Source organism: Lathamus discolor, chromosome 2 (assembly GCF_037157495.1).
Source record: "Lathamus discolor isolate bLatDis1 chromosome 2, bLatDis1.hap1, whole genome shotgun sequence".
Classification (NCBI taxonomy): Eukaryota; Metazoa; Chordata; class Aves; order Psittaciformes; family Psittacidae; genus Lathamus; species Lathamus discolor.
Genome location: NC_088885.1, coordinates 1,331,992 through 1,354,045, shown reverse-complemented (window position 1 = coordinate 1,354,045; position 22,054 = coordinate 1,331,992). Strand labels below are relative to the sequence as shown.

Here is a 22,054-nt window from a genome sequence, read left to right as displayed (position 1 = left end):
GCTTGACTACATGAGCATGACCAATGTGACAGATTCGGTATGCTGAATGTAGCTGAATTATACCCAATTGTGCCTCCATCTCTGATGGCCACCTGTTTGCTGCTTCAGAAGACTAGACTATTTACACTAAGAGCCTATGAACTTAACTTGCCTACAGGGTATGTGTGTTATGAAGCCACCTACTCTTACAGGCAATGTAACTAACCAAAACCTAAGATAAATGCGTCAATAAACAAACAACACATACCAATATATTGAGAATCAATATCTACATGCTTACATTTGGTTTTGAGACAGGCAGACCAGGAGACACATTAAAAAATACAGCAACTCTTTCATTTTTTGCTCTACTGAGGCAGTTGGATGCTCCTTTATGCTTCCACTCTTCAATAACAAGGGGAGAAGCAAAATGCAAGGGGCATCTCCACTCTCACACCCTTACTTCCTTTTATGTTCCCCAGTTCTTTCCACCCTACATAAGAAAGCCCAGGAGACACCTCCACACTTTATCAAGCACATTGTCTAAATGTGTCCCTTCCACTCTCTCCTGGCACAGGCAGGGTAACAAACCAGCCTGACTGCACATCCATGGGTGCTTTTGTGCACAGGTATTGAAAGTGATACAAGGAGGCGTCCAGGTCCTGAGACGGCACCACAGAGAACAAGAAAGAAACCTATTTCTTGGACAGGAGATGTAGGCCACAAATCTGGATCTAATTAAACAGGGATACGTTAATTTGGGAACTAATTGTAGTAAGAATTCCTCATCCTGTATGGAGCTCCGCTTCCCAAATAATAAACGTCCTCAGAATTACTGCATAGCATGAGTAAACTTTCCAGTGCTGGCTGCCTAAAAGTAAGGCAGAATCCTAAGTTTCCTGGCAAGGAAAGTATCTGAATATGATAAACCCACAGTTGCAAATGGTGTTAGGAGATACTGAAAGAGTGAAAAATGAGACCTTTCTTTGCTGCGTTCACCGCATCACCTCTGTGCTCCACAGGAGTGTTTAAATCCTTTAGCACTGTCACGCACAAAACTGCCCTTGGAAAACTTTGGGGGAAACCTGGCCATTCCTCCTCAGAAACATGAGTTTCTGAGACAACAGGGATCCACACAAACAGCAGGTTTCCATGCAGACACCCTACCTAAGGAGGAACTCCCCGCTGTTCAGCAGCTAAACATCACAGAGGTCTCACCTCAGGGCTTCATCAGAACAAACGGCAAATGCCAAGAACACCGCATTCTTAGGAACCCTGTTGTCTCCTGAGATACCTGATTCCCAGATGAAGCAGCGACCTCACCATGCGCTCCCAGGACCGGAGGACAGCAGGTAAGCTTTGCTGTCTGAAAGCACACAACAGAGAAGCAGATGGGCAACATCAGACTGAAACCGTGGTGGGAAAACTTGGGATAGTCTCCATGGCTGCAACCGGTCCTAAGCTCAGAACAAGAACAGAGCAGAACAGAGGGGTTTGCTCTTTATCCTGCTGGTCAAGTGGTACCATCCTGGAGGGGTATTTTGGGTGGCTTTTTTCTCCTCACCCCATGAAGGCCTTAAGAAAAAGTCAGTTCTTAAGCAAATAAAGAAATCTATTAGAAAACAGTTTGTTCCCAATAAACAACCCAGGTTATTAGTTACAGGCATCATAAAACTTGTTGTGTTTTACTGCTCACTCCAATAACGCCGTTGTCAGTGTGTTTTGAACATACCCTCATAAATAGGAAAGGATACTTGGCAACAGCTATAAAGGAGCAGATTCTGAAGAGCACATTGCTGCACAAGAACTCAGTCGATGAGAGTCAGTGAAGCCGTCTGTGGAATGAATTACTTGTGACCTACTCAGCTGACCAGAAGGTAAATATGCAGGACATCATTACAATGGTGTTTTTCAAACAGAGTAAAGAAAAGAGGCTCATCGTAAGTAACCTTAATACGAGATGTTGCAATATGTGTGGTAATTTGGGTCTTCTGCATTGTTTTGCTGACACCAGCCACAATATCACATTTCATTATGAACTGTCCTTAGGATAAATAATACACGCTGAAAGTCAGCTATCCAGTAAGTATGCAATGTTACCTTCCATGTGAGAAGGCAAATGGGTTTAATGAACGTAGGGATCAGCCACTTCTTAGATATTTCATCTTAAAAGAAGATTTCAACTGCGGTGCAGAGATTGCTTTTGTTTATAGTTTAGGGAGGAGCTAGAGCAAAACAGGTTTAGCCTTCTATGATCCTAAAGAAGGCAGCAGTCCAGGTTTTCACTACTCTTCCAGAATTACGTAAACCTCAAGCACTTTCATACCTGCAGCTTTTAGATGGCTCTTTGGTTGATTTGGGTTGAATAAGACAGTTACACAGTTCTACACATATTCCTATTAAGTTTTGAAGGTTTTTATTCACAAAAACCATGGAGACAAAGATCCACATTTAGAATAATTTTCTATCTATCAATGATGTCCGATAATTCAACTTCCAAAATCTTACAGGGTGGTTTTTTGTCAGACAAGAACTTATTTGTGTCCCAACACCACTCAACCATTCCCATCCAACCTATGCATCCAGACCCTTCTGCTCCTCTGACATAGGCACTGGGGCAGCAACACAGGGGGATCCAAGCGCCAGGTAATTATTAATCCAACAAGGAGCTATTCAGCAGGGAAAGGCTGGATGAAGTTCCCTCTGGGCTGCCTGTAGCCCACAAAACACAGTCTTGATGATGCCAGAATAAGAAGGTGAACTCCACAACAAATGAAAGGGATAAAGTAGCCTTTCATGGGATGAATAACTAAGTAGCTCCCAGACATATGAAATCTGAGTAGCCAAAGACTGAAAAACTCCAATGATCACAGTGTGAGCACTGTACAAGGAACTGCCTGCCAAATTCATGTTCTGGTGCCAGAAATTATGAATATCATGTAAATCCCAAAACAAAATCTGACAAAATGCACAGTCACTGCTAAGATACGGTCATTGCTACGATACGGTCATTGCTAAGATATGGTCATTGCTAAGATATGGTCATTTGTAAGATATGGTCATTGCTAAGATACGGTCATTGCTGAGATATGGTCATTGCTAAGATACGGGAACAGCCCCACCGGCTGCAGGAGCAAAAGTAAGAATTGCAAATATTACCTTGTTCCTTTTTTGTGGTACAAGGGAAGCATCTTTTAATAATGCCAAATGTGTGCACGTCACCTTCAAAAGAATGATTAAACTGACCCTCAAATAAATGATTGTCAAGGATCCACATTTATAAAAGACAAAAAGAATTATACAAGTTCCTATGAAAACAAGTGATTCTTACTGCCACCAATTAGGTTTTGGACAAGGCCAGTTATGCTGCTGTTGGAAACTCCTCATTTACTCCTGGGTGTGAAAGGATAAAAGGTACCAACTCCAGAACTGAGTGCACTGCTGAAAACAAGACCTGTCTCAGATGTTGGTCCTTCTGTGCTTCCAGGCATGGGAACAAACTCTTGGAGATAATGCTGTCCTTGACTAGTGACTCTCAGGTATCAGAGAACGACCATGACACAGGCAAAAAGCCATACTCCAGAGCCTCGGGAGGACACACAGTTTCCGTGTGGAATCTAAGACCTCTTGTCCACATACCTGCATCTCCCCCAGGGCCATAAAAGCGAGGCAGTAAACAAAACCAGCTGAAAGGAACAGCTCTGCTCGGCAGAGATGAGGAGAGGTGTCGCTGGCCAGTGCTAACTTCAGGTTATGCAATGCCATGCTGGGCATAATGGTCCTTATTTGAGAAGAGCCAAAATATTGCACAAGGTTGCCCTATTGCACACAGACATCACCCCCTCCCTGGCATGCCAGGCACTATACCATGCCTTGAAAACACTTTGGAGGGGAAGATAATTTCCCCTTTGAGTTAAGAAGAGTAACAGGTAAAAACCCATTGAGAGATTGAACGCAGGAAGTTACCGAGCATGCAATTCCTTACAAATCTGCAGGGAAAGCCAAGTTGAAGGTGGTCTGAAGATAGGGATGAAGCTGGCCAACAGGGTCAGGAGTTGGACTGACGCTGCTACAGCTGCACAGATCCACAGCCCAGAAGTCACTGGCCTGATGGCCACAAATCTGTTTCTCCAGAAAGCAGACCTAGTGGGATAGGCATGGAAGAAGATTATTTCCTCCAGTCTTTGCACAGATCTGAGGCCCAAATCCTGGCTTGAGCAGAAAACTCTGACCCTACTATGTTCATCCCTCAGTTGTCACCAGTCCATTTCTAAGACTGCATCAGTTTCTAATGTTACACATCTATTCGCATGCCTCTTATTGCTACCCTTACTTCTTCGCATCCCGGGCACTGTGGCAAGCACTCTGCTTTCCCAAGCTCTTTAAATTTAACCTTCTTCCACGTTATGTGACGGAGAAGCATATTTGTGCTTTATCTGAATAACCCAGTATTATTTGCTAGGCCACTGTCCTTTCCTGCATTGAAACATCTAATCATGTCGTTTAGCTACCTGTTCATACCAAAATAGAGAGGATGGAAGGAGATTTCTAGATTCTAGAGAGTTCTGATGCATTTACTAGCCACACAAATGGACAGATTTCTGGAGGCATTTCAGTAAATGTTCCCTCGAATACCTAAAACTGTTTTAAACTACTGGCTCTTAAACCAGTTAAGGTTAAGGAGACCTGGATCATTAACTTAAACAGATTACAACTTCAGGACTAATGCACCAACAGGTAAAGTATCCTTTGGATGCTTCTATCCCCCAGATTTCCCTGAAAGCAATGTACAACCAGGCTTTTTCTCAGCTCACAGCAGTGCAAGATCAACCCTAAATGAGGAGATTATGGAATTAGGAGATTATGACCTATCCTTCAGAGGAGATACTCCTTCAGACAAATGGCATTTAGTCCTGTGAGAATAGGTGTGATGTGACCACTTGTGCCACCTGAATTACATCAGGCCTCAAGCTGCATGGAGTCCAAATTGAGAACACAAATATAAAGATTCCTTTCATGGTGTTGGTTTAGCTGTTCAGCCACGTCACCACCAACTGTCTGCATCCTGTCTGCGAGCACAGACAAATGACGAGCTTGAATCTCCCCCTATTCAACTCCATCTCCAAGTCTCTACCAAGGAATGAAAGAGTACAAAAATCCCTGAATAGAAATGAGAGTGATTTATCTTGTGAAAACGCTGATCCTGTGGTCTGAGTTACAGAAATGTAGGCATATCGCATCTTCAGGGCAGTCCTGGGTTTGCTTTAAGTTTCTACTTCATGTAATGTAGCATGAAATAAGCCATGAGTTTCCATGCAAACACATGTTATTCCAAAGAGTCCAAACAGACAAAGAGGAGACGATAAGAGGGAGGAAGCATTCCCCTAACTTTAAAGGGTTCAGATGGATAAAAGGCTTAAACCAATACCCAAGAGCATCAACAGCCGTATGGTGCCAGTGGCTACCATTTAACATTGTGTGTTAGAAAAACAGAACTTCTTGATGAGAACCTCCACTGTTTTAAGAACATCCAGTCCACAACAGGTATAACTGATGTGATAGTAATGACCCCATTGAGTGTCTGGCAGTGGTTTCTAAGCACACCAACCAGCACTCCAGCAAATTATCCATCCGGGGTCACTGGACACTGCCTATCTACAGTAACCCCTAAACCTTAAACTGCAGAAACCCCTCCCAAAACCAAGGCTGGGAAACAAATTTGCAGCCGCTCAGGGCAGCTCAATACTTTGCCAGCTGAGTCACCAAAATGACCACAGAATGGCTGGATGATATGATTTTAATAGGTCAGACACCGCTGGTTTTCCTTTACAATCGCACATCCTAAAACAACTCAGGAGTTGAGGCAAGTCAGACACGCGTGCCCACACACTGTTTACTTTGAACAGTCATCACTTCTGCTCCAGATGAACGCTGTTGTACCTGCATCTGACCAGATGTTGCTTCTCTTCAGTCAAGGACATGGCTTGACACATGCAAAGAGCCTGCTGGAATACCAGACATATTCCTATAAACACAGCTTTGTTGCTCCTCTATTGTACCAGCAGCTTTTGCTGCCAAGTGAAGGAGTTAATCCTGCCCATGACTGTGCTGCCTTTGGCAAATACAATTGCAACTAAGTTTAAAAGTGTTAAATAAGCACTGATATGATATCTCCAGGTTGTTTTTTCCCACTCTGCAGTTATGATTGTTACGACAACAACCCCAGCAGTCTCATACCCACAAGCATCCCAATGTACTGCATGCTGTACAAATGGTGGCTGTTCAAACACACTCGTAGAAGAGAGAAATCAGTTTTATTCCTCCTACTGACTTTCCTGGCCACACAGAACTTTTGCTCTCCCCACCATCACATTTATCATAGGAAAACTGTTCCTGGGCCTCCCCTGAAAATCACTCTGGGAAAAGCAGACCGGAAGATAAGAGTTAAACTCTATTAACACAGCATCTGATAAGTAACGCCCCAGCTCTCAAACACCAGTGTATGATTTCTGCTCTGCTCCCCACTTCACCCTTTTCCTCCTTCAAAACTGAGTGCTAATGCCTGCTGGGTGGCTTCAGCAGTGCCAGGCAGTACACTTGTTCTGTCCTTCCAAGACAATGAAAGGTGGTGCAGGACACGTAGAGTTCTGGCTATAAGGCAGTCAGTGGGAGTTCTGGTTTAGACCTTCTGTAGTGCCAGGATTTCAGTGATGTCCTACCCAAGTCTGAACCGGCAGATGTTACCTTCAAATGAGACACATCTGCCCCAACAGCAAAACCATTCTGATGCCTGTTACCTGTGTTGGAAATGTCCTGAGACGGAGGCCAACAGAGGGTTGAACAAGAGCGAGGAAGGATGAATACACAGAGAGCACAAGAGGATGTAACTCCATGTAGTAAGGAATAAAGGATTAGAAATAAATAATAAAAATAACAAGATATTATAATAAATAATTAAATATTTATTATAATAAATAATATAAAATCATTCCGAAATTAAAACTACGTCCTGTGCTGAACAGGTAATGTGACGCAGCTCTGCCTCAAGAGCTCTAGGGAACAGATTCAAGTGCTCTCTTTTCATATCATGTAATAACCCTAATGCACTGACCTCTTCCAAATGGGAAGTTGCCCAATCTACTCAATAAAAACCTCTGCTTTCTCTTCTCCTGGTATCAGCTGAGGGCTACACAAAACCAAAAGAGGAGACTGTCTCTGCCCTCTGTGTTCATCCCCGCAGAGGATTCACCTTATGGTTATGTTTTATGAGTTTACTTAAAACACTGGCTTGATGTACATATGGAAATGCCACACTGCACATTACATACATCTACATGAAACATATATCTACATATATCTACATATATCTACATATATCTACATATATCTACAATGAAAACTGGAAGTTTCGGGGTTTGTCCTGCGGCTATGAGCCTGCAAGCCATTCTACACAGGCAGGTCTTTGTATCCCTAATTAATCACCAACTAACTTCGAGCTATGTCCGATGAACGCCCACTCCAGAAAACATTCTGTATAAGAATGTGGTTGCTGGCCAACCCCGATTGCTGCATGTAAGTTACATCTGGTAGGAGCAAAATGGGTCCATTTGCGAGATTTTAGGCTGAAACTTCCTTGGAGACCAGGACAGAGCTATTTCTCTTGCTGCTTTTGTACTCACTGCCTCGGCATGATTACCCTCTTCTTGTCAATGTCAAAGCGCAGAGGGGGAGAGGTTCGTTTCAACAGACAGGATAAATCCCTTTGCTTCTGACTTCGGAAGGCCCCAGTTTATGACTCACTGTGTCCACAGTGAAGTGGTGATCCCAACTCCAGACCTGATCCAACACACATGGAAATCAATGGGAGTCTTTCCGTTGACTTCAATGGAAGATGGGTCACACCCTTAGCAGACACTAGCTGTGCACATGAAACCACCCTCCGGTTTTGGATGGCTGAAGTCACGGACAGCCTGGAATCAGCGGGGATCCCTGAGGTCAGAGGTTGTCTACAACAGAAAACTAATACAGGAAAAGGCAACAGAGAGATGCTTCAAGTGCACCTGCCTTCTTACAGCCCTGTCAGCCCAGACGGAACTGCATCCAGAGCAAATACTGATCAAAGCTGTCAAAAGAGCAGATCCTGGCAAAAGCCATAATCTGGCCCAGAAAATGTAGAATAATTATTCAATCTTAAAGGCTTCAAATAAAATAAACATAAGCTTGAAGAAATGAGCTCACGACAACTTAGAAGCTAGAAAAGACTTGCATCAGACTCTTATGCTTGTCAAACATAAAGGTCAACCTAGGACTTGTAAAAGAAGGGGAGTCTGAGCACAGCCAGTGTCAGCCTCCATGTTGCATGTTATCAAACCACCAGCTAACAGCTGTATGTTGCCCTTAACATATGGCTCCTAGATGAAAACAGGAGTAAAGAAAAAAGCACACAATGAGGGAAAGCTTTCTTTGGAAACGAAGCATCTCAAACAGTTTTAAGAGTGTTTGGGGACTGTCAGAGAAAGGACCAAGGCTTTGGAAAGATGAAAACGATGACTATGTGATGTTGGTAAGAAATTGATCGTTGTGAGGAAAAAATGCCGGCAGCAAAAACGAATATTGATCTCTTCAACAGCAGCGACCATTTAGTTGGGATGATACAGCATTTTCAGGCTGGCCTTCACCATGGTTTGCACATCCCTGGGAAAAAGGAACGTATTTGAACACCTTTTAGATGGGAGAGGTGGGGGTATGGGCAGACCGGCTGCCCTCACACTGGCAGGTCCTGACATGGGGTCTGAGAGCTACTGATGGTTGGCACCCAGAAACTTCACACTCACTCAGGCCTCTCTGGGCTGATCATTTCTTCCACCCAAGCTGTTAGGGCCTCAGCTTGGCAGATTGAAGCAAAAAGGGGCCCTGCTTCGGTCAGCTTCTTTCTACACTTATTTTTCAGCAATGACACAGTGATTTTTGATGGGTTTGTTATGGTCTTAGCAGAGGAGCACTGAATAACTTAAGAACGGGGAGGTTCTCCAGGGCTGGGCAGCCGGTGCAGCGTGTACCACGGAGAACAGTTGCATCCTGACCCCCTGCACTGATCCCTTGCCACTTGCAGGAACTGAGAATGACCAGAGAACTTGTGAAATGTGACTTAACCTTATTAGCTAATTCCTGGGCTAGAAACCCCCCTGTGACATAATTCCTGTGTTTGAGAGTAATCTCTTCATCAGACCTCATTATACCCACGTTACCGCACAGTTTGCGCTGTGTTTTTGGACTCACTTCCCATTCCATTAAAACAAACAAAAGGAATGGGGAAAAAAAAAACCCAGCAATAGGGAGAAAGGAAGATCCCTGAAGGTAAAATGCTGACACTGCTTATCATAAATCTCTCGGCATACATAGAGTGAGAGACACAAATTATATAACGATATATATATATCTTGATATAGAAATAGATATTAGATGTTAGATATATAGATCTAGATGTTGGATACCAACATAAAGATTTGATTTCAGATACAAAGATTAGGTATAGATTAGAAATTAGATATTAAATATAGATTATAGGTATCTATTTAGATATTGTTATACATTATAGTATATAGAGAAATATATAGGTAGCTATTAGGTACAGATGTAGATTAGCTATTACATATTAGACCTATAGATTACATATGATATATCACATATATAGATATGTATATAGGTTAGAGACAGTTTATATATATAGATAAGGATATAGCTGATACGGAGATACAGATTAGACAGACGTATGGGCAGATCAGATATAGATACACAGATATACAGACAGATGCAGCTACATGCGGGGCACGGCTGTAGATCACGTCGGTGCCAGGTCTCCTGCCCGCCGCCGCCGCTTCCCAGCAACCGCCCCGCCGGCCCCTCCGAGGGGCTCCGTCCCCTCCCGCAGCCCCCCCCTCTCCGCATCGCCCCAGTCCCCCCGGGAGGCGCCTCCGGCGCCGGCCGCCCCGCCCGGCCGCGGACACCTACTTCTTGCAGGGGATGAGCGCCTTCCTCTCCTCCAGGACGCGCAGCCGCTGGTTGGGGCCGTCGTAGGAGACGGCGGCCCTCGTGTTGCGGCCCGTGCCGTGCTCGTAGGTCACGGTGCGCCCTTCCCACTGCCGCGGCGCCTGGCACGGCTCGGCCCCGGCCCCCGCCGCCGCGCCGCCCCGCACCAGGAGGCCGCCCAGCAGCACCAGCCCCAGCCCCAGCCCCAGCGCCGGGGCCAGCCGCCGCCCGGCCGCCGCCCGCGCCATGCTCCGCGCCCCGCTCCGCGCACGGCCGGCCCCGCACAGCGCGCAGGCGGGCGGGCACGGGCTGCGCCGGGGGGGGCGGGAGCGGCCCGCCTCCAGCCCGCATCACCGCCGCGGGGAGAGGCAGGCGCCGGCCGCCCGCGCTGCTCCTCCGGGGGCAGCAGGAGGCAGAGGGGCGACGGGCGACGGGACCCCCCCCTCCCGTGCCACGCTCAGTGCCCCCGGAGGGTTTGCTTGCCCCGCCGTGCGCACTGGTCCTCAAGGGGTGAGGGGGGCACCGGCAGCGGCCGAGCCTTGCGGTGCTTCTGGCGTCTCTGGGTGGGCTTTGTGTGCCCGCAGGCAGGACGGGTTAACTGCTTTAGTGTTGGCGGCCCCCCGCGCTCTGCCACCGAGCACACGCCTCCCTCTCCCGCTGCCCTCGCAGTTGGGCTCTGGATGATCTCCTGGCACACGGAAGGAGGAGAAGCCCGTGTCCCAGCGGCACTGAGCTCTGCCGGGTCTGCGCAGGGCAGCGCCGCTGGCTCCGCCGAGGCTTTCCGAGGCTGCTGCAATGAGCTGCCACTGAGTTAATCCCGTTGTCTCCGCGGGGTCCTCAAGGTGTTTACCCACAGTGGAGAAAGAGGCCGCAGGTCTCACTTCAGGAATTTCTTCCTGATCTCTAATCTCAGTCTCCCCTCTGGCAAATTAAATCCATCCCCGTTGTCCTGTCCCTACAGGCCCTTGTCCCAAGCCCCTCTCCAGGTTCCCTGCAGCCCCTTTAGGCACTGGAGCTGTCTTCAGGAGCCTTCTCTTCTCCAGGCTGCCCCAGCCCAGCTCTCTCAGCCTGGCTCCAGAGCAGAGCTGCTCCAACCACTGCTCAGGGCTGAATGGCTACGGATTACCAAGGAAATAATAATAATAATAATAATAATAATAATAATAATAATAATAATAATAATAATAATAATAATAATATAACACCACCACCACCATCACCACCAAGAACCCAGTCTGGTCACTCTGCACCCCGGAGCTCCTCCGAACCCGCATAAAGTTTCTGCTCCGTGTCCATAAAGCTCATCCCCGCGGAGGGGTAGGGGGGCTCCGGGTCCCGCGTCCCCCCGTCCCCGTCCCCCCCCCGCCTCCTCCCGTCTGCCCGCGTCGGAGCGCGCAGCCCCGCGGCAGACGCGCGTGGTTTGGGTTTGGTGCGTCCCGTCGCGCCCCGTCGTCCCCCTCCTTTTCCCTCCGCTTCCACCTGAAGGAATTTGTGACACAGATGCAGACTGAACCGGAGCCGGGGCCGCGGAGCAGGGACGCAGTGATGTCGCCGGGGGATTAAACGGGGTGGAGGTGATGTCACCGTGCCTGCACAGCAAAACACACACACACACACACACACCCCCGGAGGAGCGGTGCTGCCAAGGGAGCGCGATCGGCCCCACGTCACTCGTGCCACCGGTATAAATGCGGTCCCGCGATGTCCATGGCTGTCGGCGCGGCGGCTCCCGACACTTGCCTGCAGCCGGGGCGGCGGCGGAGCAGGAGGAGGAGGAAGAGAAGGAGGAGGAGGAAGAGGAGGATGCTGCGCGCCTTGGTGGCGGTATCCCTGTGGCTGCGGGTGAGCCCGCGGGCGCAGGGCGCGCCGTGCGAGGCGGTGCGCATCCCCATGTGCCGGCCCATGCCTTGGAACATCACCCGCATGCCCAACCACCTCCACCACAGCACGCAGGAAAACGCCGTCCTCGCCATCGAGCAGTACGAGGAGCTGGTGGCCACCGGCTGCAGCCCGGTCCTCTCCTTCTTCCTCTGCGCCATGTACGCCCCTATCTGCACCCTGGAGTTCCTCTACGACCCCATCAAGCCGTGCCGCTCCGTCTGCCAGCGCGCCCGCGACGGCTGCGAGCCCATCATGCGCCGCTACAACCACAGCTGGCCCGAGAGCCTCGCCTGCGACGACCTCCCCGTCTACGACCGCGGCGTCTGCATCTCCCCCGAAGCCATCGTTACCGACCTGCCGGAGGGTGAGCCCCGGGGATCCCCTCTAACCCCCACGCTCTCCCCCGGCGGGCTGCGGGACCCGTAGAGCCCTGCCCCGGGGGGACTCCCCCCTGCAGCTTTCCTCCCTCTGTTCGCAGATGTGAAGTGGACAGACTTCACGCAGGGTGTGCTGGTGCCCCCGGAGCCCGACTGCAGGAGCCGCGGCCAGGGTGAGCCTCAGGCACCCCCCCAGCTCCCCTCCCCGGAGCCAGGCCCCCTCTGGCACCCCTCAACCGTGTCCTTTTCTCTTCCTTTGAAGAGCGATGCAGGTGCAAAAAGACAAAGCCAACGCTGTCGACTTACCTGGCCAAGAACTACAGCTACAGTAAGTGCCTGGGGGGGAACGCTTCTCTTTGCCCATCCCACCGCCCTCTGTGCCCCCCGCAAGTCAGGCAGCTCCCTGTGTGTCCAGGCCCCATCACTGTCCCTCCGCAGCCTTTCCAAGTGGGTTTTTGCCTGAGGACACCTCAGCTCTCCCCTCCCAAACCCCATGAGTGCGCACACCCATGCAGGCAGCAGCAGTCATTGCACAGGTTATGGTGTGTTTCTGATAAAGCAGATGTGATGTGAGCTGGCATCAACCGGTCACTCTGCAGAAAGGGTGCTTGCTGCTGCAAAGGTCACTCTAAAAGTGCAATTTGATCTAATGTGAGCAGGACCCTCAGCCAGCTCCTGCCTCCATCCAGCGCGTGGAATGGACAGGGGTTTATCACCTGAATGAAACTTGTAAATGTGAATGTACCGGAGGCAGGGTGAAAAGTTAGTACTTAGAAATCCATATATTCACTTACTTAGCAGGCAGAGTTTCACGTGGTGCGCAATTGTCAGACGTTAGTTGAATTCAGGGACAATTTGCACCTTCCAGCGAGGACCTGGCTGATAGTTTAATCATACATTGCATGGCATATTGGCAATACAAGTAAATACTCAGCCCTGTTCTCCCTTCCTCCCCCTCTCCCCCTGTTTTTCTGATGCTGGGAGTCAGGCAGAACTCAGATTAAGATTAGGTCAATACCAGACTAAATGTCTGTTTAAACCCCTATTAGTTAGGAATTACTGTGCAGTACCGTGGTCTTTTGCACTTCATGGTCTTTTTCTCAGATGGCAGTTGTTTCTTCAAGGGGTTTATTCAGTTCTTCTGCAATAGGGCGACTATATCCATTCCATTCCTCTTTGTCTGATAGCAAATGAAAGTAGCTTTGTAGTTACTTCTTTGTTAGCATAGGGAAAAAAACCCAATATCCAAGCCCCAGTTTGGTGGGAAAAATCAGAACATTTAACTTAGGTCATTGTATACTTTTTTGTTATGGCATTTTGGTGCTTTTATATCATATATTTGTCTTATTCCTCAATCTATCTCAGTACAAGATAGTGGTATGTTCAGGTAGGGCAATGAACTTCTACATTGGGCTGAAATACACGAGAAAGCAATGCTACAAAATGAGTATTCTGAAATGAAATGCAGGTGTTAGTGTTCCTTGACTAAAAACTGTAGGTTGGGGTCCAAGATTTAATTCAATTGAATGCGTGAAATCAAGGTTTTGGTTGTGGGAGGCAGGTTTTTATTCAGCCTCCTGAAATAGCCAGACATGCTCATATGGAAAATGAACTGAGAGACAAGGCAGGACAAATAATAAATAAAATCATGGGGTTTTTTTCCCTTTAAAATAATAGATAAGTATATTATTTTATATGTGCATATATTGTTTATATACCCTTTAAAATAATCTATATAAAGCCAAACAGTGTTTGTAGCTGGTCAGAACTTGGTTTCGATCAGACTTGCGAATGGGTTGTGAGTCTCCCCACCTGAAATCCCTCATGTGTTTTGTGGCTGTTGCACAGGTCCTGGTAAAGTTAGCACAAAAACCTCAGGCTGCACTGAAATTGCTGGCCTCCTCTTTTCTGCATGTTAATTTCTGCATTTTATTCCAAATATGAGGAGATCCATTTGAAGGCTTTTGACCTGGTGGCTGCCAGGGAAAGCATCACCCTGTGGTACATATGCTTCTCATCCTTCTTTCATTGAAGAGGTCTGTGATCACAGGACCCTTCATAGGACCTTTCCTATTGTGGCATTTTCTAAGACCTAGAGTTTTTCATGCAAAAAAATATGCTTCATTTCTTTGGTACTTGTCAGAAGAGAGAAGGGGTGAAATGCTGCGATGCAGGGTTCAGAGGTACAAAGTTAGCCAGGGACCATCCTCAAAGCAATCTACCGAGTTTCACCTTCTTGCACCCACACAGGCATGCAGTTTTCCTCAATAAAGGGTAAAAATACGACTGTTTGTGTGTTCAGAGTCAGAAGAACCTGTTTCAGAGTCTGCTTTATATGAAGATCTTGCTACTAATGAATAATCCAAAGACAAAAGATGAAAACAAGTATAGACCTTTCATAGAGCAGATTACAGCATTCCTAAGCTTCTTGGGTTTTGACTGCTTGTTTCAAACCTTCCTTTCTTTCTTTTGTCCAAGAAAAGACTTCGGGTCCTGGATGTACCCTACAGGAAAAATGATTTTATTACTGAAAAGACTTAATTCACGCTGTTTGTGGGGTAAATTATTCATTACTTAATTGGAAATAGCCAAATGTGGCTATAGAATGGGTTTTATTTATGTGGGGGGTTGCTCAAGTCTGAGTCAAAGGAGCTCTTTGTGTGTGCGGTTCCAGGAGAGATCACTTGGCCTGATCTGGCAGAGATTTAAGCACATGTTTAACTTCACAGTTGTCAACAGCCCTACTGAAAACCAAATTGGGATCAGGCCTCTGTTATTCTAAGCCACTGTGCGTGCCCACACATGAAGCAGTCGCAGGTTCACAGCCAAAACAACAGCTTCCAATTGAATCAGTTTTATTTAATGCTGAGATGTGTCTAATATCCTAAGACCGTTCGCTGTTCTCACGCCTCTCCTTTTCTTACTGCAGTCATTCACGCCAAAGTAAAAAGTGTCGAAAGAGGGAGCTGCAATGAAATAACCACCGTGGTTGAAGTCAAAGACATCCTGAAGTCTTCGACACCGATTCCTCTGTCCCAAGTGCCTCTTATTACAAATTCCTCCTGCCAGTGTCCACCTCTTCAGCCGAAGCAGGATGTTCTCATCATGTGCTATGAATGGCGCTCAAGGTGAGCCTTGCTGATGTGGTACAGGGAAGTGATGTAGTGTTGGATGGGAAGCGGGACCAGCAAAGCTCCTTTCCTCATCAGGAGCCTGGTTTGTTGATAGTTTTTCTTAGCATAACCCACACACGTTTCAATTACTTTTGCAATTAGCTTTTTCCATGGTGTTTATGAAACCTGGCTCGCACATGGAGCATAAACCCTGGTGGCATTAGGTGCTGACAGCGTATTGCTTAATGCCTTGTGCAGCACTTGAGGCATCTCCATCTGTTTGGGAGCATTTTCCCAGGACCACTTTCCATAGGTGTGAGCTACAAGCCTGATGGTGGTTGGAGATGGTGCTCCGTGTTGGCAGAGCCATGTGGAAGGTGTAGTTCTGCTTCACTGACCGCAGAGGAGGGGACAGGAGATGATACCCATCTCCTCCCCACAGAGCTGCTGGAGGGCCAGGCCTTCTCCACCAGCCTATCCATACTGTGGACCAGTGCCATCAGTGGGATGTTTCGGATCCCACAGCTGTACCAGGACCAGTCAAACCGCAGCCATGGAGCTCCAGCTCCCGGATGGCAGATGAAAAGTAAATACTCTGGGAGCAGCTTGCCAGTGCTGCTGTATGATTAAAAGACAAAACAAGACTGTAGCAGACCTCTCATCTGGCAGTCAGCCTGGCCCCAGGCATGGGAGGAAATCCAGCATGCTGGTCTGGAGGGGAGAGAGAGATGAATCACAGCTCCCTTTTCTCTCTGGGCCTCTGAGGCAGAAGGGGTCATCCCATCCCCATTAGAACCCCAAGTGTAGCTGTAGCAACAGATGGCAGCAGGACCGGTAGGTCCGTGTGCCTGTGTGCTGTGCATCAGAGGCTGCTTGTGAAGCGTGCAGGCTGGTTTTGCATACAGCGATGGGACTGTAAATCGATCACGTGCACTTGTAAGGACCACAGAACATCTATGTGCAGAACTTGATGGGCCATATCCGTATTCTCAATGAGTTTTAGCTTGATATTTTGAAAGCATTCCATCGGAAAAGTTGCCATCTGATACCTTATTACCTTAACTTCTTTTTGTGAGCCAACAAGCACAGTATTGTAATATTACACAGCACTTGACCTTTCCAGATCTGGAAGTGTTTCACAAAGATTAATCTAGAGCCCTCTACTTGTGTTAGCCATTTTGGGGATATATGCTTTGTTGTGGCTGCCCATCCCTGGCAGTGTTCAAGGCCAGGTTGGACACAGGGGCTTGGAGCAAGCTGCTCCAGTGGAAGGGGTCCCTGCCCGTGGCAGGGGTTGGAACTGGATGAGCTTTAAGGTCCCTTCCAGCCCAAACCAGTCTGGGATTCTATTCTCTGAGTCACACAGAAGGACCAAGATTGTGGTTGAAGAGCACTGAGCTGCAGAGGTTTGTTGGAGAAGGCTCTCAGAAGGATGTCAGCAGGGGGATATTTCAAAAGTGAGAGATTGCAATCTGCTTCTGCATTAGGATGGAAAAACACACCATTCACAAAGTATCTTGTGATGTTTGTTTAAAGGTCACTGAGGTTTTTAATTTCATATAGTGTACTAAAAGGGATTTGAAAAAGAAACAGAAACTTTTATATGTGTTTCCTGTTGAACTCGGTGGCATGCAAACAGGAGGTTTTGAGTTACAGCAGCCTGTTAAAATGCCAGAAGCAAAATGAGTGGAAGCTGTATCTCCACCAAAGTCAATGGCAAAAAACCCCATTGCCTGTCAGTAAGGTTAGGGTCTCACCCAACAATCTGACCTGAACAGAAGCTGCATCAGATGTACACTGTGCTGTGGTTCTGTTCATCCCAATGTGGCCTTGGCTTTAATCCTGTATGTTAATTCAGCATCCCTGTGCGATGAAATAGTTGTTTCTAGGTTGGCACTTAGAAGGTGTGACATCAGGCTGCTTTAGAATAAACTCTTTCACAAGCTGTTTAATGCATATACATTTAATAGTTACAGTTTTGTTTTCTTCATTTGATAACACTTAGACTCAGTATTTTCATACAGGACCTAGCCAGATTTCATTGGTAGGCAAGTACTACTGCCCATACTTCTCCACAATCCACTTCAAAGCACTAATGAAGTAGTTCCATGCAGGAAATACATAATACTGCATATAATCCTGTATATATTTCTGTGTATAACTCCTCATGTATTTAGAGGTAGAAATTGAGATGATTGTAAGGGATCAGATGATGTCTGACCATTCATCAGCTGCTCTGTAGTAACTGGTGCATGTGAAACAGCATTTTAGTTCATTCAGAAGTAAAATGCATTACTTTTAACTACTCTTCTGCACCCAAACACAAACAAACATAAGACGGGCATTGGGAAACAATACATGTACATCCACATTTAGTTTCATGGATGTTACCTAACCCACCACTGCTTTTTATCAGTGACCAAGCCAGGACAACTTTCCCTGCACAATAGCTGCAGGGGAGGACAAAGGGCTCTGAATGCTTTCTGAACTCTGGCCGGGCGCTGCAGTGTTGGCTCTAAAATCTGATTTCTGTTAAAAACTCTTTCCTGGTTTTGTAGAGTTGGGAGTAGAAGTTCAGCAGCGTCAATGTCAGCGTGTAGGAGTGCATTGGGAAGTATTTAGGGATGGAGAAAAGCATTTTTCTGCCTATCATCCCGTACACAGAAACCACCGGTACCAGTACCTGCTGGAGCATCCCAACCTCAGTCTGTGTTAAATCATCTGGAATGACATCTCAGGGAACAAAATCAGAAATACCTGGGACTTGTATTTGTTTCTCTATCTTCAGGTTGATGCTTCTTGATGGCTGCCTCGTTGAAAAATGGAAGGATCAACTGAACAAAAGGTTCAAGGTAAATACAGCCAAAGGAAAGATTGAAAGTTAACCACCTTTGTTCTGCCTCAGCGCTGAATAACTTGCTTGGCTTTGAGATGTCTGTGACACCCGTGGGTATTGTTATTTTCACTTCAACACTTCCATACCTCATACTGACGTATGGGTGCAAGTGAAAATCTGAACGTTTTAGTCTTGCATTTTAGGGTCTCTAAGGTTTTATTTCTCTTTTATCTGGAAACTGTCCCTAAGTAGGATGGTTGGATGGTCTTTGTGTGAACTCTCGCTTTTTACAGTAGTGACTCAAGGGATTTCTTTCATATCACTACTAAAAGCAGATAACCATTGCACAGGTGAGATGCAGGTGAGTACATAGCTCACATTAGATAAGAGAAGTTAAACCGCTACAGTGGATAAATGGACTTGGCTGCATTAAAGATTGGAGGCTAGAGAGACACATTTCTCACCATCTACTGCCCACTAAAGACCCACTGGAAGCATTGGGCATCCCCTCATCGATTTCAGGGAACACTGGAAGGAAAAGTCTATGGTATAGAGACCTGGGAGGCAGGAGCAGCAGATGCCCCTGATTTTGGGGGCTTCAGGGTGGTGTTTGCTATCACTCCCTGCTTGTAAACTCCTGTTTATGATGTAAAGAACGGATGGATCAAGACAATGTCTGACTCTTCCTCACGCTTTTAGAGGTGGAAGAAAGTTATTTCTGGAATTCAGGAGAGGTTTCAGAGCATTAAGGACAAACGTGTATATTTATTTTAGTTATAGGCTGATTGGCAATTGCTAAAGAGGAGGCGCAAAGGTGCAGGTATCTGTCAGTAGAAGCTTCAGGGTCCCAGACCTACTTCTTGCAGGAAATGATATTTGATGCTTTTGGCATTCTTTTTTCTCCTCGCTTTCTCGTATAAAACCCATATGTAAAAAACCCCATGCTTTAAATCTGTCAAAAATAAAACCGTTGCAATCGCAGATGGTCCCACGTGGGTTTTAGGACAACAGTGACATATGACTCAGACTTTTGCAGTCCCTTAGCTATCAGCTTAATGGCCTGTTACTGGCACACAGTGTGTTTTAGTGGCCTCCTCACACTGCTTTGTTATCTCTAATTGTGTCTTGGAGGTAGTTTGGACATCCATTTCCAGGCTGTGAAGTAGAGGCACGTGTGCCAAACAAAATGCTCCTCAAGCATGTATTGTTCCCTCTGATATGAGTAGCTTAAGAAATGAAATCCTCGTAACATGCTTGAGTGAGACACACCTAAATGCCTGCTGGTAGTTTGTGTTTTATGCAGGTGCGTGCACTGACCCTGACCACACAGAGATAGCCAGTATGGAGCCAGGTATCACAGTGGCTTTGTTTTAACGCCCATCGTTCATCTCTGAAGATTTGCATCTAAGTCTTGAGTTACCACTTAAAATGAATGCTTTGAGCTGTCTGTGGCCCACAGAAGACAGTTGTTAACACAACCACAGCATGGCTGGGCTCTCCTCTAGCCAGGACAAGAGGGTGAGTTACAAAAGGGTCAGTGCAGAGATAGGGAATAGGGAATTTCCCAGAGATACTAAGTAGGAAAGCTGGAGAGCACTTCTCTTGCTCTGATCACTGGGCAAAGCCCCTGCCTTTGTGAGTTTCAGAAGAGAAAGTTCATTAATAGAGGGGAGAGGTGAGACCCTTCCCATGTTCTATCATCTATCATCTACCTCGCTTCCCTTAAAATGAGCGTTTCTGTTCCCAGAGGTGAGAGACTGCAGTCTCTGCAGGGATTCTCTGAGTAAAGCCACAGGTGCATCATTCACAACCATCCCATTGCAAACCTGAACCCTGAGATTTCAGTGGTCATCTCCATTGTCTGACCATAGCATCTTTCATGCCCAGTCCTTTCTACCCCAGGGAGAAGCAGGACTGGAAAGTAAATACCGCCGTCTGTTGTAGCTGTGCGTTTAAATATGTGCTGTGAAAGGATAGTCTGAGGAAAAGGCAAGCATGTGCATCAGGAGAGCAAAGAAGGGCTTTCAAAGGAGTGCAGATCCTGTCTTTTTGACAGCAGGGTGCCAGCGTCCCTGGATTGCTGTAAAGGCGTGGGATGTGCACAGCCATGCAGCACGCACACAAGATGTGCAGCTGTCCTTTCCATCAGCTGGCACCATGGAAAATCTCCCACCCAAGAACACGGGCAGGTTCTCATTGCAGACAGCCTTTACGTGCTTGACATCAACAGCCCTGCAGGAGAGAGCACAAACCTGTTAAACCCAGCATTATCATCAGAGCTTCAGGCTAGCTTTGACAACCACGTAACTATTTATGGCTAATGTTCCCTCCCTAACTCAGCCTCTTTGTCTTCTGCGTTTCCACAGAGGTGGGAACAGAGACTGCAAGAACAGAAGCTGCGCACGGCCCGCAGTAAGAACCAGAATGCAGGACGCAGTGCTCAGAGTGGCCCCCCAAAACCATCAGCCAAGAACACCAACCCGCTGGTCAGTGGCCCCAGAAAGGCCACGAAGACAAGAAATGGCCAGAAAGAAATCAACCCTAAGAAAGTATGAGCCTGCAATTGGTGAAAGACTTTTCTCCCGCACGATGAGGGTCGCAATCTGGCTTGGTCAGCAGGTTTTATTAATCCAGAACTCATCGATTTACGAACTCCTGGCAGTTTCTGCATAGACGTTTTTGCTGCACTTTACTTTTCGAAGGTTTGCTTTTCCTTTCAAGCCACTGCAAGCCATAGAGTGTAGGTTTGCGTTAATATGTGGCAGGCTTATTCAGGCTGAGCTTTATCTTAGGGCTCTGATTTGCTGTTCTAGCTAGAACTAGCCTTGGCTGCCGGTGGTTTTAACTCCTTGTGCCGGTTGCCTGCTCTGCTTCCCCACCAGAGGTTGGAGAGCTGCATGGGGCATCATTCACAACCATTCCATTGCAAACCCAAGCCCTGTGATTTAAGTGCTCTCTCCTCAGAAAGTGCACTGGTGTAGTAGCAGGGGAGTTAGTCTGAGAGTTAGTCTGGGGAGCTGAACGGGATGGTAACCTCTGGCTGACGCTTCAGGCAGCGACTACTGCTGGAGCTGAATCTATCTGCTCTTTGGAATCACAGCCCTCGTTCAAAAGCGTAGTTTACCAGCAAGCATCTGGGTGTGCATTATGTGATTATTTTTATGTGTGTGCCAAGAAGTATGCTTAGGGTTAATCTGGTGGGGTTGTGTAGAAAACAAAACCATGCATTGAAAGCAGACATTTCCTTTTTCTAATTGTTCTTCAGGCTTCCGTTGTAATAATTTCAGACATATTTAAGCTCCTAAGTGAAAAATCAGTGTTTTTTAAAAGGACAGATTGAAGTGAAGCTGATCTGCGCAATTCCTGAAAGTAACACTTCTGTTTGCTGTAATATAGCTTCTTTGTGAAAACTGGAATAGAAGCAGTGTTCTAAGTATAACTGACAGCTACTGTACAGTATGAAGGAGAAGATAGGGCTTCGTGTGGCTCAGTGTTCATTGGGGTAACTTTTTATCGTTTGGCACCGTATTTCTAAGCCTTTCTCTGATACAAAATAAAGAAATAACTGAATAAATCAATCAGGCTTGTCCCTATTAATGGACTTCTCGGCACAACTGCCTGCAGCTCTGCTGATCAGAAGGTAACAGTTACCCTGCAAAGGGTCACAGGCAAAGCAGATGCTTTTATTTATGTGCCAAGTTTTACTGACTTAACATTCGCTGCTTGAGGAATTATAATAGCAAAGGTGGTATCAAGCTAATCAACCTAACTCCAAGGTAGGGCTTATGCTCTCCTTCCCAGGCTGTGCTTGGATCCTACACCTGGGTCAGAGCAATCCC

General features: G+C 46.9%; 2 protein-coding genes across 2 annotated transcripts in view; one reads left to right on the top strand and one right to left on the bottom strand.

Annotated features, from left to right (window-relative positions):
* EPDR1 (ependymin related 1) overlaps nucleotides 1–10,280 on the bottom strand; it is a 29,805-nt gene extending 19,525 nt beyond the window's left edge. The window contains exon 1 of the mRNA XM_065665385.1: nucleotides 9,991–10,280. Coding sequence (XP_065521457.1) covers nucleotides 9,991–10,256 — 266 coding nt within the window. The 5' untranslated portion in view covers nucleotides 10,257–10,280. The remainder of the gene's footprint in view (nucleotides 1–9,990) is intronic.
* Nucleotides 10,281–11,460: 1,180 nt separating this feature from the next.
* SFRP4 (secreted frizzled related protein 4) lies at nucleotides 11,461–21,793 on the top strand. The gene is made up of 6 exons (XM_065665384.1): nucleotides 11,461–12,253; nucleotides 12,368–12,439; nucleotides 12,529–12,594; nucleotides 15,196–15,394; nucleotides 18,168–18,231; nucleotides 20,582–21,793. The coding sequence occupies exons 1-6, from the start codon at nucleotides 11,710–11,712 to the stop codon at nucleotides 20,768–20,770; spliced, it is 1,134 nt and encodes a 377-aa protein (XP_065521456.1). The 5' UTR covers nucleotides 11,461–11,709; the 3' UTR covers nucleotides 20,771–21,793.
* The last annotated feature ends 261 nt before the right edge of the window (nucleotides 21,794–22,054 follow it).

Bases quoted from the DNA above. Each gene is read 5' to 3' on its own strand.
- SFRP4 (XM_065665384.1), top strand. From the start codon at position 11,710: ATGTCCATGGCTGTCGGCGCGGCGGCTCCCGACACTTGCCTGCAGCCG. The intron at 12,440-12,528 runs GTGAGCCTCAGG...CTTCCTTTGAAG, and splicing joins CTGCAGGAGCCGCGGCCAGG to AGCGATGCAGGTGCAAAAAG. The intron at 18,232-20,581 runs GTAAATACAGCC...GCGTTTCCACAG, and splicing joins AACTGAACAAAAGGTTCAAG to AGGTGGGAACAGAGACTGCA.